This window comes from Mizuhopecten yessoensis, unplaced genomic scaffold (genome assembly GCF_002113885.1).
Source record: "Mizuhopecten yessoensis strain PY_sf001 unplaced genomic scaffold, ASM211388v2 scaffold2307, whole genome shotgun sequence".
In the NCBI taxonomy this organism is placed as follows: Eukaryota; Metazoa; Mollusca; class Bivalvia; order Pectinida; family Pectinidae; genus Mizuhopecten; species Mizuhopecten yessoensis.
In genome coordinates, this window is record NW_018404481.1 from 1341870 (window position 1) to 1357003 (window position 15134).

The following is a 15134-nucleotide window of genomic DNA, read 5'->3' on the forward strand; positions in this document are numbered from 1 at the left end:
ACTTTTGAGCCTATTAACCCTTTCACCCCTAGTTAACTTTAGTGGAATCTACCATCCATTTATTGGAATGAGTCCATCATGCGGTCTAAGGTGGTGAAAGGGTTAAATTGCACTTGCAGCCGAAATATGAATATATTGTATTGAGGTAGTATAAAATTAGGTACCATGCATGCAATAGATATTACTGCTTGTAAAATGTACTCACAGGACGTGACGGTATCAAACAGGGGAGTGAATCCGTAGTTCATGGACATGAAAAATATCTGCAATAAATACCAAGGCAGATTTATAAACACTGTTACAACTCATAACCAACGAAATTCAAGAATGGCAACTTTTCTAATTAACGCAGATCATGAACAAATGAAACTTAAATGTGTGTTACACATTCACTGTATATACTGTAACAAATGTATACTATGTTGATACCAGTAACATTGATTTGGGTTTGACCAAACGTTTATTATTATTAGTTATGGACTATTGTCGAGGTAGATACGTTGTTATATAGACCTGATAGAGTGATATAAACCGAGGACACAGTCCGAGGTCGATATTACTCTAACAGGTCTATATAATAACAAACTGACTGAGACAAAAGTCTTTAATTTTTATATCACATATAACATGTCTTTAGATAAGATGAGATATTAGATATCCAAATAGCGAGAATCAAGGGGTGGTTTTCGGAACGAAATATTCAGATCTAAATATAGAAACATGATGTCGACATGGTCATGTGCAAGATAACAATAGAAACATGGGGTCGATATTCTACATTCAGCGATTCTGAGACCAAGGATTAGTCAATTAGAATCAAGAAAACCCAGATCATACATTATAAATGTCAATTTAATTCTTCACACTGCGCTTCACATAATGTTGACCAAATCATCCAAATGACAAAAAAAATAAAAAATGAAATAATTGAGATACATGTAAAATCATTTTAAGTGAAAATTGAGAATTAAATACTTTTAATACATAGGTTACGGTTTAAGCAGTATGCAAAGTCTGACAATTAGTTAATACCTATCAATCACTATCTAACATTCTAATAAATAATTTCTGTGTTATCAGAGTGGGTAGTTATAAGGTTTCAAGGTTGAAAAGGATGACCTACCACCCCCATCCGGTCTCGTAGAGTGGCTTCTGTCCTGGGAAGCTGGAACCAGATCAAACTGACCAGGATCGTCATGGTGACGGCCTCAATGACTTTGAACCTGTTGAAGATTTGTGTTTTGGACTGGCGGAAAGTACGAATCGTGAGATTTGTGTACTGGGTGAGAAAACCAGTCGGCCATTTTCGTTTCTTGTCGATCACGGTTTCCATGGCACCGTTGTCAATTTCATCTAGTTCCATCAAACTCATGTGGATACTCCCTGGATCTGACAGATTCAAGAAAATTGCATGTAATTTTATTTATTTTTTAATTTTAATGGATATCCATGAAACTTCATTCACAAATGTTAAATGAATCTTTCATACGAGTGTGGTTCAATGCCTTGAACAAACCAGTTTAAGCGAGGGGGATCCTATATGTCGTTTCTGAGGTATAAGTTTCCGCAACAAAAGTCACACAATTTAGAAGTTATATAGAATATTAGAAAGGCATGTAGTGACTGTATACGTTATAAAGGTAAATCAGTAACAAGCCAACTTCGTCGCAGTTTAAGATTGGTAGATTTTGAAAGAAATGGCTGGAATTTCACATCCTTCATAAAATGGATATACCTATTGACTGGTAGCTGTTTGTTAGGAACCATACACCATTGTTTTAGCATTGTTGTGACAGCTGTAATAAGATTCTCCTCTTTGTTTACCAGATGTGCTATATAACACAACCCCCTCCCTCTCATCACGTAGTATGTGTATCTTAAACCTGTTCCAATCCAAGAGAAAAAAGTACTAGTACCTAGGCTAGAAAACAATGTATTGTTGCAATGCCTTTAGGTTGTTAAGACTTTTCTTTAAAATCAAAGTCCTCACACAGTATGACGTACCTTCCTCATCATTTGCAGCCTCTTTTGGTTTTGACCGAAATCTTTTGATGATGTTGATTTTGTCGTAGAAGCGTTTGCTTTTATCAGCGTCGTCCTTCAAGACAGAGCTAGGGACATTCTCTATCTTTCGGCCATTTTGGCTTCCCCTTAGCATCGTGGGCCACTCATTCTTCTTCCTGAAATAAAAAGTTTAAAACATGTGTAATGAGAATCTATTCAGTTTTTATTTCATCTTGTTTCTCATCATGCCTAATTGTCAACATTATCCAGCTAGAGATGTTTAACCGTTTCAACCCTAATTGTCAACATTATCCAGCTGGAGATGTTTAACCATTTCAACCCTATGTAACTTTAGTAGACTCTGTCATGCATTGATCTGGATGAGTCCATTATGGTCTATAGTGGTAAAAGGGTTAATCTAATGGTGGACATCACATTCTCTTACCCTGGACAGGAATATTCACACTTTTCATGTTGCGAGTTATCCTGCTCTCACCGTAGGTCAAGATGAAGGGTTCCCCAGTCAACACAAATGTATGACATCATACCGACAATACAATGACATTATGTCAATAATGCATTGAGCTTTTAATGTCAACTTTCCATCTGACATATATGACAGGGTCAACAGGGTTAGTGAGAAAAAGAATCTTTCACCCCATTGATTTGGGATTGGAAAGATTTTGAAGTTGCCAACATTTGACTGGACAAATGTTGGCAGTATAACAAGGTCTCACTGTATAACAATACAAAACCAGTGAGTTTACGTACAGTAGTAATATCTATACCTTTGGTCATAGGCTGCATCCACTATTCTCTTCCTTGTCTTTTCATCTTCTTTCAGTTTTTCCACTGAAAAATTTGTAAAATATGACACATTCAAAAAATACATTTCATCAACCAGTATTTTCATTGGTCAAGCCTTAACTGTGGTATTACCCAGTACTCGTTTGAGAAGTCCTTTTAATTTGAATTATCAACAAATTTTATCCTCCTTTTGAATATTTTCTTTCTTTGTACATATTTGTATGTATATAAATAATGCTTATTATTTTGTTATATATTCTCTTCATAATTCCCATTTTTATCTTATCAAATAAATTCACAATTTTTTTTTCAATTTTCACCCCAAAACACACAGATCCCTCCCTTTTATACTTTCTAGAAATTGACATCTAAAAATGGCTACGATAAAATCAGACACATTCAACTGTAGGTGAAGTAAAAATAATGAAAGTATATGATAATCTTTCAGACTTTTTACACCTTAATATTACAGAAAGCCCATGCTTAATATAAGCCTATCCCTCTGACATTTTACAGACAAGGCTAATATCAGGAATACCAAGCAAGCAGATAAAATTAAGAAATATAGCTTACAGACAAAATCGGCCGGATTATAATGTTGCGACATCTCCATGCCAACCGAGCCGAAGAATTCCACCACCTTGTCTATATCCCCGTAGTAAGCCGACTAAAAGTTAAATAAAAATCAAACATCTGTATAATTATTCGATCGAAACAAAAGATAATATTCCAAATTTTCTTAGCCTAGATTAGTAAACTGACTTTTTAGTATTTGTAGTTTCCTAACAATGTTTCAGGTTTTTTAATCATTTTTCATTTACAGTGTTATTGAAAAAGTCCATCGGGGATATGCTGAAAATCGTTGATTCTATGTAAATCTACTTATATTTCTCCACTGAAAATACTACTTAGGATTTGAAAGTATGAAATGTTTAGTCTTGTTAAATCAATATCTGACATATATTTATCTCAATTTTTAATCTTTTGGTAAGTGAATAATCTATTTTCTGTGATATTACAAATTTCTGTGTGCTCAGATATTGGCATAAAATAAAATAAGCCCCTGGTATGTAAACAGATCTAAATTACCATAAAATGATCGCTGACATTTTTTTTTTTTTTTTTTTTTACATAATTCAGAAATATTTGAAGTTAACACCAGAACAGGTATGGTAAACAAAGATTAGTACTGGCATTTAAGGCAGACGTTCCAGATAGGTTAGTTCACATACACCAGGGGGCGCTGTGTTAGGAAAGCAGTGTTAAAGGTTGCTATGGAGATCATGCAAGGGCCACAACACAGGACTCTACACTGAAAATGCAACAAAAAATATTACAAAATGGACAAAAATAAATAAATAACAAACATGTACATGAAATTATAAATTAAAGGGTTCAATAAGATAAGCTCACCTGGATATAAAGTTGTTTCGTAACCAGATTCTAACTGCTTTTTAATGTAAAATATTGACATTAAATCTTTTTCCTGGACAATTATTATTGCAATCATAATAAAGAATTAATTCACAAAGACTTAAGGACATGGAAAATATCTGGATAAAACTGACTTAATTCTGAGCCTTCACTGAAAATATATTGATAAAGCTATCTCAACTCTGAACCTACACTGAAAATATCTTGATTAAGCTGAATCAGCTCTGAGCCTACACTGAAAATATCTGGATAAAGCATATTATAAGCAATTGAGGCACGGTAGTCAAGTGGTAGGACGCCGGGCTCGAGACCGAAGGGTTGCGTCTTCGAGTCACGGCACAGCACTGTGTTGTATCTTTGAGCAAGATACTTTACTCCGTTTGTTTCAGTCTACTCAGCTGTAAATGAGTACGTGGCTGGGCAGTGCTAGAACTGTTGAATGCTAACTGTTAGCCCCAAAATGGCAGCTCCGGCTGTATATACTCCCCAGGGAGTTGAGAAAAGTATTGGCTGGTTGCAAAGGCCCTATAACCACGGATAATAATTTGTGAACCGCTTTGAGACGACCTACGAACTAAGTTGTGATAAAGCGGTATATAGGAACCTCAAATTATAATATTATAGCCAGGTGAGCAACACTAAAACTATGATAAATGAAAGTCAATTACAAATGTGAAAAAATAATATCATCTACCATCGACATGCAAGTGAAATATTAATCAGCTCATTCAGGTCAGGCAAGTTAATAAATACAATAATTAAATGAAAAATGAAAACAATTCACAAAATAAACACAACATAAAAAGCAACAACAGCAAAATTAACAAAATTAAATTAAAAAGCATTACATAAAATAACGAAAATAGAACAAGATGCAGAAAATATATCCTGAAAGATTACTTTCAAATCGAGGGTCAACAGTACTTTCAGAAGAAAACTTCCAAACAAGTTGGAACCAATAACTTAAAGCCAAATTAAGATTTTTTATAAACATAATAACAATATTTTTAACTATAGGGCCCTCACAGGGTTTCTTCAAGCAGAAACCTGGGTGGCTTATATATATCCAGTACTCATTGTATATCACAGCTTTCAACTTGATAAACTAATCAATTCAATTCTCAAAACGTGCAATATTGCATTGACTTTTCCATTATTTCCTGCAATAATTTATACCAAATATTCATTATATGTTATTATAATTCGATATGATTGACACAAAAAAATTGTGAAAAAATTATACTTTACAAATTAGTGCATGTCTAGACACACATTTAACTACCTTTATGAAAGATATATAGTCCTGAATGGTCTCCAATGTTTAAATGTATGATTGTGATACAAACAATTTACATGTATATCAGTAAGCTATATATTCCATCTTTGCATATTGCAGAGTTATCTTCTATTGTGAGCAGGTATTGATTTTTACGTCATTGGTTTGTGTGAGAAAATTACGTCGTTTTCTCAAAAACTGATGACGTTACTCTCACAAACAAATGACGCAACAATCAATACCTGCTCACAAGAGCAGATAACTCTGCAATAAGAAAAGACGGAATAACTAGTTAATCACATGTTAATTTGGAAGCAACAAAAGCTTAAACAACACTTGGGTGATTTTCAGAAAAGCAACAAGGGGTTATATTTACGAGCTGTTTTATAGATTGTTAGTATCGACAGTGAAATTAGTAAACATGTTAGTTAAAACTGATGATGATAGGTGATCAGCTGGTATACCAGTCATGCATGAACTACTTCATTTTCTGCCATGAGCAATAGAATATCTAACTAGTGAAGTTAGTATTAGATTAATTATCGGTAAATAAGATCCTTTCTTACTTTTATTTTTGACATGAACAAACACAAAAAAAAGCCCATTTAAATTAAAGCTGGATTGATTCAGCAAGACTTACCTCCCCTTCTGACATGAGCAATAGACTATCAAACTGGTAGAAGATGAAGCTGGATGGTTGGTGTATTGTGGCCACAACCGTTTTGTTGTGCTGTCTGGCATACGTTTTGAGGGTCTGCACTAGACTGAACGCTGTACTGTAGTCCAGACCAGAGGTAGGTTCCTGTAACAGCAATCACAACATTGTATCAGCCTATTAAATTTACCGTATTTATCCAGCAATAAGCCCATGCCTGCTAATAAGCCCATCCATGTCAAATACAGCTCAGTAGACATGCTAACAAATGCTACTGCATTGTACTGCAATAATACCACCCCCTACATTGAGCCAGAGTTCTTGTTTTGTCCTCCTTGGCTTATAACAGAATAAATACAGTGATACAACCATTTCTAAACATTTTCTTGAGGTTGGTAAGTATTAATTATGAAAAGTTTCTTGATACACAACCAGTAATTGTTTCTATGTGACGTTTCGATGACAAGTATGGTATGTTCTGTCACCTTCATTAGAAAAAAACTGTCTGATGAAGGTGACAGAGTACACACCGTACTAGTCATCAAAACAATTACTGGTTGTGTAACAAGAAAGTTTTCATAAGACTTAGTGATACAACCAGTTTGAATATGCCCTGGAATAACATTCCAGTAAGAATCTAATAGTTTTGTACAGCCAAGTATATATTAATTCTTAGATGTAATTTTATGGCTTTATTTTTTGACACAATTCAATTGATGAATTCAATATTTTATAATATGGGAATTGTGTAGAAATGATTTATTATGTCCTGTTTGGCCTTATATTAATGGACATAGTTTCGAACCTAAATGGAAGTCAGACTCCCAACACTTACATCAAGATATATCATTAGAGGATCTGTGATCAGTTCACAAGCGATATTTGCCCGCTTTTTCTCTCCTCCAGACAGGCCTCTCGTCCACATGTCGCCCATAACTGTTGACCAAAATAATACACTGAAAATCATCTTGTTATTATAGACTTTCAGAGTTGGAAACTCTACATGTTGTTATGGACAAGGATTTTAAATCCTTTTTATAGCATTTATTACGTATGTCTGTGGGTGATCGGATGATCAGGTGATCAAATTTTAAATCTCCAACCTTTCTAGAAGAAAACAATCCCGATGGAGATTGTGTTATATTTAGAGACATCAATATCATTCGTCCGGTAAGTTTTTCTTGTTATGAATGGAAAAATCACCAGGACCGATATTCTGTGTACTATAAGCCTCCTTTAGCAGCATGCCTAAGTCTCCGAGTCAATGCATAGAGAGATATTTTATATAAAGAAGGTCAGAGACAGCTACAAAGTGTGCTTACGTCAGAAGTGATTAAAAGGTTGAGGCAGTACATGTATATATATGTACATAATAGATATCAGGATTACAACAGACAGATGTAATGTATCCAACAAGCATTGTTCTTATACCAGAGCAGAATTATGCTTGCTACACTCAAACATTTCCACAGTAATGTCGATCAAATGATGGAAGTGACAGAAAAGTGAGATTTCTATTTAAATGTCATCAATATTATAAATGAAAAGCAATAGTGAGGGGGGGGGGTGATATTCAAATAACATTATAAATTCATTGTCAATTAACTGTTCTGCCTTCACCTTTTACTGTAAAGCATAAATATAAGTGACTTCACTGTTTCCAAAATGTCTGTTAAAAAAGTGTCTCCTTCAGTTAATATGATTTATGTCCTTAACCCTTTCACCCCTATGTAACTTTAGTAGACTCTACCATGCATTGTTGATCCAGATGAGTCTATTTTGATTTACAGTGGTGAAAGGGCTAATCTCCCTACTGCAGACATAACACTGACACTGAAGAATTTCACAAACGGTAATTTCCCCTTCATTTCAATTTCCCTTGGTAAAACTGGGCCACAGAATTAGGGCTGAACAGGTAGCTCAATGGGTCCCGAGTGATTCTGTTGTGATCGGAGGTCCAGAGTTTGAATCCTGGTTTTGCCCTGTTAACATTGCATTACCCTCAGAATACTTGTAATATTTTTGGTTTATTTCAGCTTTATTATCTTTTCATAAAAGTTTCGCAAGAAATGTTTTTTGGTTCAGAAAGATTTATAATTATTCTATAGTCATATTGGTAAAAACATTTCAAAATATAAAGTCATGTAGTTACAGTTTTGGCAGTGGTATGGAGATCCTTCGGGATAATTTCATTTAAACAGATCGACAAATGTGGGTGCTATATATTACTGTTATACAGCTCTGAAGTATAGTTCCTCATTTCTAATTGGACAGTGTATTTGTAGGGTACTCCAACTTACTTGTTTCCAGGCACTTGGTAAGGTCAAGGGCATCGACGATTTCATTGACCTTTTCCAGTTTCTCTTTCCGTGACATGGAATCGGGTAACCTGACCATGGCTGCAAACTGAAAATATAAATGTAGGCAGGGACGTGAATGCAAGTCACCAATTTCAGCCAATCAGTGGACAGTATTTCTGTGTAAAGGCTATCCAAGCGACAGTTCCCAGAGTAAATATGCAGTGTATTTTTCAAAATAATATGAAGTTATAGAAGGATACCTAACTAAGAATGAGATTATATTCAATGCTTATTTGCTTATTGAGTGAACTTGAGCCTGTGGTAAAAGAGTTTATTTGCTTGCTTTTTTTTTTTAATATTATTCCCGGTATGTGGCGCATGTCTCGAAATCACGTTTATGAATATCTGAGCACATTAACTTAAGTAATACCAACAGCTTGCGGCTACCGCCTTAGCTAAAAAATCAGTAATTTTGGTTTTATATTTTAGTTTCTGTTGTTTTTCGCTAATGTAACATAAAGTTATTCATGATACTGAGACTTCAAAATCATGTATTAAGTCAACAACAATGAAGGACAAAGATCATACCTGGTACTGATCATGACACTGAAGACCAATATCATTTATTGAGATGACTGACCTTTTTCAAACCAATTATGAAGAGTTAATGTAAAACACTTGTCGATTGTAATACAGATAACTCCATCTTCTGGTTTTTTAATGATGCTCCAGGGTTTGTTAATTTTTGAAATTGAACACTCTTACTACTGTACAAGTACACCGGGAAATTTCTCCCCGTCAAACTTTCGCCTTACCCTCGTAAAATCCATATTCTCTCAATGTTAATATCATCTTTCATGTTTGATTAATGTTCATTATGTTGTTTACTAATTTTCTCCGTAATGATAAATTTGCCTTCATTACGGAGGGCAAACAGAACGGAGGTTTATCATAAGAACAACTTCATTTTTTGGTAGTACAGGCTGAGTTGGAAAGAACCGAATTTCTGGAGCCACGCTCACTCAAGTCATGCCTAATACTTTAACCCTTTAACCCCTATATAACTTTAGTAAACTCGACTCTGCATTAATTTGGATGAGTCCATTATGGTCTACAGTGGTGAAAGGGTTAAAATGTGGAAAATTCCACCAAATCAAACATATCATCCCTTCACTAGCAAAATCTCATATCAATTGTGCCCAGTGTTTAATTCGCCTTCATTAATATAAAGGAATGTGAAAAGTTTCAAATTGACAGTAACTCTTCCATTATTTGATGTAAGTGTGGAGGATTCTTTGCACTTAAATTGTCAGCTCAATGTCTGCAATAAAATCAGAATTTAATGTTTTGAAAGGAGCAAAACAAAGTTTACTCACCGTCAATGTCTCCTTTAAAGTGAGGTTGGGGAAGAAGACATCTTGCTGGAGAACGTAACACACCTTCCGTTTGAGTGATTTATTTATCTTACTTCCATTCAGAGTGATCTCCCCTGATGAAAGAGGGTTTCTGCCCGCTAGAGTGTTAAGTAAAGTCGTCTTTCCCGCCCCTAGAAATGTGAAACAAGCTTGAATGAGCAGAATGTCTCAAAAGGCATGAAGCCTGAGTACAAACAAAATCGTACAAGCAGAATTCAAAATAAAATATTTGACGGAATGTCGATAGATGTTTCCAATGAAAGAACAAAAAGTTAGCTCATTACATTCCCATAATGTAACATGACGTCATTTAGAATAAGCAACAGATATGTTGGAAGGCTTCGATTTCGAGATCTAGGAAATATATCATTATTACCATACAATTAACCCTTTTAACCGTATGTAACTTTTGGAGACTCTACCATTCATTGATCTGGATGAGTCTATTATGGTCTACAGTGGTGAAAGGGTTAAGAACCATTTTCAATCAAAGCAACAAACGAAGGTCAGTAGGGCCATATAATGTAGTTTTATCAGTAATGTATCCCTGTTCTATTTTTAGTATCAGTGACTTAATTGATGATTGGCCATCTTGTATTTTCAAGGATGCCACTTAATATGGCATTTTTTTTAATGAAGGATATCTGGGGCCAGCAAATATTATTTACAACCGAAATGAACACAGGTGGGTTAGAAACGGCATTACAGATGCTTCTTAATCCCTGTTGCGCACATTTGATATACCAGGGTATCTCCATGAAAAATTTCAGAAATTCTAGACTTCTGGGTTCTGAGATAATCTTCTGAAACAAGAGTGTTGATGGACAGACAAACAGACAGGTGGACACCATGATTAGCATATGGCACCTATAAAGCAGGCCGTAATCATAACCCTATTCAACTTGTTATGTATATTACTGCTCTTCGTGATCATGGGACAGACATATAACCACATGTGCAGATTCAGGTTTCCATTTGATATCTGAGATCCTGTATTCTAGAGATAATTCATTTTATAGTAATTTATTTTAAACTGTTAATACAGTCAACAGAGAGGCAGATACCGCTGTTAGAGTATGACCTCATTTTTTTCAATTTTGGTCCTTAACCCATTCACCCCTAAAGTCACAATTGAACCTTACCAAATCAATGACAGGGGCAAGTCCAGTTTAAATATGTAGGGGTGAATGAGTTAAAAAACATGAGTCAACAACATTAAATTTTGCAGATACATCTAGATGAAATATGGTTTTGGTATATGGTTTTCATTTTTGGCAGAATTCCGCATGAGGACAGCAGAACTATCACAGTAAACAATAAACAGGTTCCACTGTACAGTGTCATGTTATGTAAAACTATCACAGTAAACAGTTAACAGGTTCCACTGTACAGTGTCATGTTATGTAGAACTATCACAGTAGTAAACAGGTTCCACTGTACAGTGTCATGTTATGTAATTACACAAACTGACCACTTGGTCCCATGATGGCCAGAAGTTGACCAGCCTTGACCATTCCGCTGACATCTTTCAGGACTTCTTTTGGGCCAATGTGAGCGGTGACGTCCCGGAACACGAGCTCCAGGCCACGGCCTCCATTGGTTTTAGTCCCGGGTTTACTGGACATGTCGCTATTACTCAGTGTCATTCTCTGTGATACATTTCAGGTTGTTGTCGTTATCGCATATCTGAAAGTAAATATATTTATTGTGAGTTTTTATTTCAAAAGAATATTGATTCAGCATGTGACATACAGTAAAACCTACACACAGTAGCCCCTTGTTTCATTTACCCACTCATTTTCCTGTCTCGTTCCCACCCATCACAATTCATTGTTATGACTCCAAGTCTTTATCAACTTCATTTCTAAACAGACTTACATAAGTTTTTTGCAAAGTTTAAATATGAGAATACTTCATATGAATTTGAAATTCAGCAGCCAAAGGTCAATGCCAAGGTCAGTGTTGCTATTTATAGTTCAACATTTTCTATTTTATCAACAGATTCATTCATTCTCATCAGTTTATTGTTCTCATAAGTTTATGGACTCAATTGTCTTACTGACATTTTGTAGTATTTCATTTATACATCAAATCTTCCTCAGTATTTTTCCAAACCACTTTGTTACATGAATTGCAAATTTTCTGAAATGACATTGGCTAAAAACTTCCATTGGTGACTGAGTTATAATGTAAATGATGACAGATAGCAAGGTTTTACTGTACTTGCGTTGGCTGTCATACACAGTATATCACTTTATGTTACAAGTACTCTATAGATGCACATGTGCGCACACACATAAAATGTCACATATGGGCCAGGGTATGCTAAACAAGGACCGTTGATCTGATTATTGATAGAAACCTCGGAGTATTGTCGTTGTAATAAATTCCAATAAACCTGCAACTTCATAAAAAGCAATTCATAAATACATACAGCCGAATCTGCTCAAGTGACCATCTGCATTAAATGACCATCTGTTTTATGCGACCACTTTTCATTCCTCCCGACCGTTTTTACTATGTATTTCAACTGTATTATGGGACCATCTGTCTAATACGACCAGCGACCACCCAATACACACTGACCCCAAAATTACGTTAAACGACCACATTTGATGTATTTTAGCGACCATGTTTGAAAATATACCAAACGTACGTTGGAATAGTGGTGTAACTCCAAATTTGTGACCGTCACCACATTTGACGGAAAGGCTAGTAACTTCACGATCTTTTCATCAAGTTCAGTGAACAAATTTGACAAAACCAATTTCTAACATTCATATGTACAGGTATTCAATTTTATACTAATTCTTCTCCAAAAGTATGTGGGGTACCTAGCTTTATATAGCCAAAATTTTTTTATCAAATATGACTGTCTACTGTTAACGTCAATAGATATTCTAATTCAACAGCGGTGTAACGCAATATTTCATTGATCAATCAACCAAATAATCACGATATACCTTCCATAAATTTCTCATTTGCATATGAAGCCCGGATGGCAATTGTAAATCACCAGGCATCATTGACCCCGACACCTCATGAAATTGATCATAAATGATGTTATGAAATATGACTTGACCCTGAAAGGTCAATGCAATTCCCCACTCCCTTTGAATGTGAATGAAATCAATAAAACCCGCAAAACATTTAAGTCAGAGTTCTGAAGAACACACACACATAACCCAAAATCATTGGGTTTTTTCAGTGGTTTAAGCTTATATGAATTAAGATATATCTACTGTGTTTTAAGATAAATTTGCATCCATGAATTATGATGATACTGTCATAAATATTGGGTTTCATGACTCCACTCTGCGTTGTGAGTAACACTCAATGTGCAGCAGTATAAATATGACAAATCACGTAACATTTTAAAACAATTCTGGGTTATTATCCCTTACAAACATACAGTTAGACCTGTACTAATATAAGAGACCACTCTCTGTAAGTCCAAAAAGTGGTCTCTGTATGCAGGTGGTCTCTTGATCCTGAGATATGCTTATGTCACACTGAATTCAACACAATATGTAAAATTGGTCTTTTAACACTCTCACACATATGGCCTATTTACACAGATGGTCTCTTTACACAGGTGGTCTCTTGATCCTGAGATATGCTTATATGGTCTTTTAACACTCTTACACATATGGCCTATTTACACAGATGGTCTCTTTACACAGGTGGTATCATAATAGAGGTGGTCTTATGAGCAGGTTTGACTGTACAATGCACCATACTTTTTATAGAATTGAAAATTTTAAAATAATGTTCAACCATTATTTTTTTGAATTACAAAAATAAATGAACAGATCATGTATTTTATTGCCACTCTTAATTACAGTCTTGCCAAACTTGAAATTTTGAAATTTCCATGAGGGAGATTCTTCATGTACATGCTCAAATTTAAAAACATAAGTATAAGGTGTGTAAATAAAAAACATCACTTAAGAATATCATATTTTGAGGTAATTGTACATTCTAATGAAATCAATAGATCTTATAGGAATAGTTTAAGAAGCTTACTGGCTGAAAATGGTCAAAACCGGGAGTCTCCCTCCAAAATACGGAGAGTTGGTATAAGTTAATGCACTTCATGAATGACATGTACACCTGCCTGAAAGTGTTCCGATCCTGTAACCAAGCTGGACAAACACGCGGGGTCTGTTTGCTTCTCGGGAATATATCCCTCGACACACCAATCCTATAGCCCCAGTCAACACTTACATTTGTCTGGTCAGTGTTTGTGCTTGTAGTACAGAACATGTTTTCTTAGGCGATATGTTTACATGTTAGACCTAAGTAAACACAAAATCAAACAGACAGGCTTTCTTAAACAATCTATCTCGAAAGTTTCCTTCCTGGTCATACTGGTACAAAGAGAACTTGAATAAATTGTGCAGTGAGGCGTTGGTCAGTCTTAGGTCTGTATCCCCTATATAGTCCTACTGAAAATTGTAAAACACTCAGCTATCTATATATTTATGTTACATATCACATAATGTATTGTCTTATCCAGTGAATATCCAAATGTCATATCTTTTTTACACGTATTAACCCATGTAATATGACCTATCCGCCCTGTGATTGGTTGTAAGTTTCAGTTGTTTCAATTGTGACGTCACGCCTAGGACAAGTACATGACGTCACAGACTTACGCACAGGAGTCAAAATGGCGGCCTTTTACATTTCAAGGGTGCATGAAAACCGTAGTGCTCACGAAATTCAATGCCCATTGAATATAAATACCATGAATATACAGATAAAAGAAAATACCTAATTACCCTTCCACTGCCAATAATGACGATAAAACACCAATATAATATGGTATTTGACATTATTTGGATAATACACTGGTAAAATAAATCCCATCACTCCGACACAAATTACCCTCAGGATTGCAATATTGCGATATTACACAGAATGTAATTCCCCAGAACTATTCCGTCTTTGCGTATTGCAGAGTTATCTTCTCTTGTGAGCAGATATTGATAGGTACGTCATTGGATTGTGTGAGAAATTTACGTCGTTTTCTCAAAAATTGATGGCGTTACTCTCACAAAAAAAATGACGTAACAATCAATACCTCCTCACAAGAGCAGATAACTCTGCAATACAAAAAGACGGCATAGTTATGGTCAGAAAAACTGCGAAAAAGATCAGCCCCTCAAAATTAAACAACTATACAGTATTAAAGTACTGTTCATGACTGCTGTCAGCAAAATAATCATTTATATAAATAT

The 15134-nt window shown here is 35.1% G+C and overlaps 1 protein-coding gene across 2 annotated transcripts in view; it reads right to left on the bottom strand.

Annotated features, from left to right (window-relative positions):
* LOC110445488 (ABC transporter G family member 21-like) overlaps positions 1 to 15134 on the bottom strand; it is a 39077-nt gene that overhangs the window by 4160 nt on the left and 19783 nt on the right. For both annotated transcript variants that reach the window (XM_021490150.1, XM_021490149.1), the window contains exons 3-12: positions 11363 to 11577; positions 9853 to 10022; positions 8477 to 8582; positions 7012 to 7112; positions 6162 to 6323; positions 3385 to 3478; positions 2793 to 2856; positions 2005 to 2180; positions 1124 to 1389; positions 206 to 263 (exon numbers count right to left, since the gene is read on the bottom strand). In XM_021490150.1, coding sequence (XP_021345825.1) covers positions 206 to 263; positions 1124 to 1389; positions 2005 to 2180; positions 2793 to 2856; positions 3385 to 3478; positions 6162 to 6323; positions 7012 to 7112; positions 8477 to 8582; positions 9853 to 10022; positions 11363 to 11537 — 1372 coding nt within the window. In that variant the 5' untranslated portion in view covers positions 11538 to 11577. The remainder of the gene's footprint in view (positions 1 to 205; positions 264 to 1123; positions 1390 to 2004; positions 2181 to 2792; positions 2857 to 3384; positions 3479 to 6161; positions 6324 to 7011; positions 7113 to 8476; positions 8583 to 9852; positions 10023 to 11362; positions 11578 to 15134) is intronic.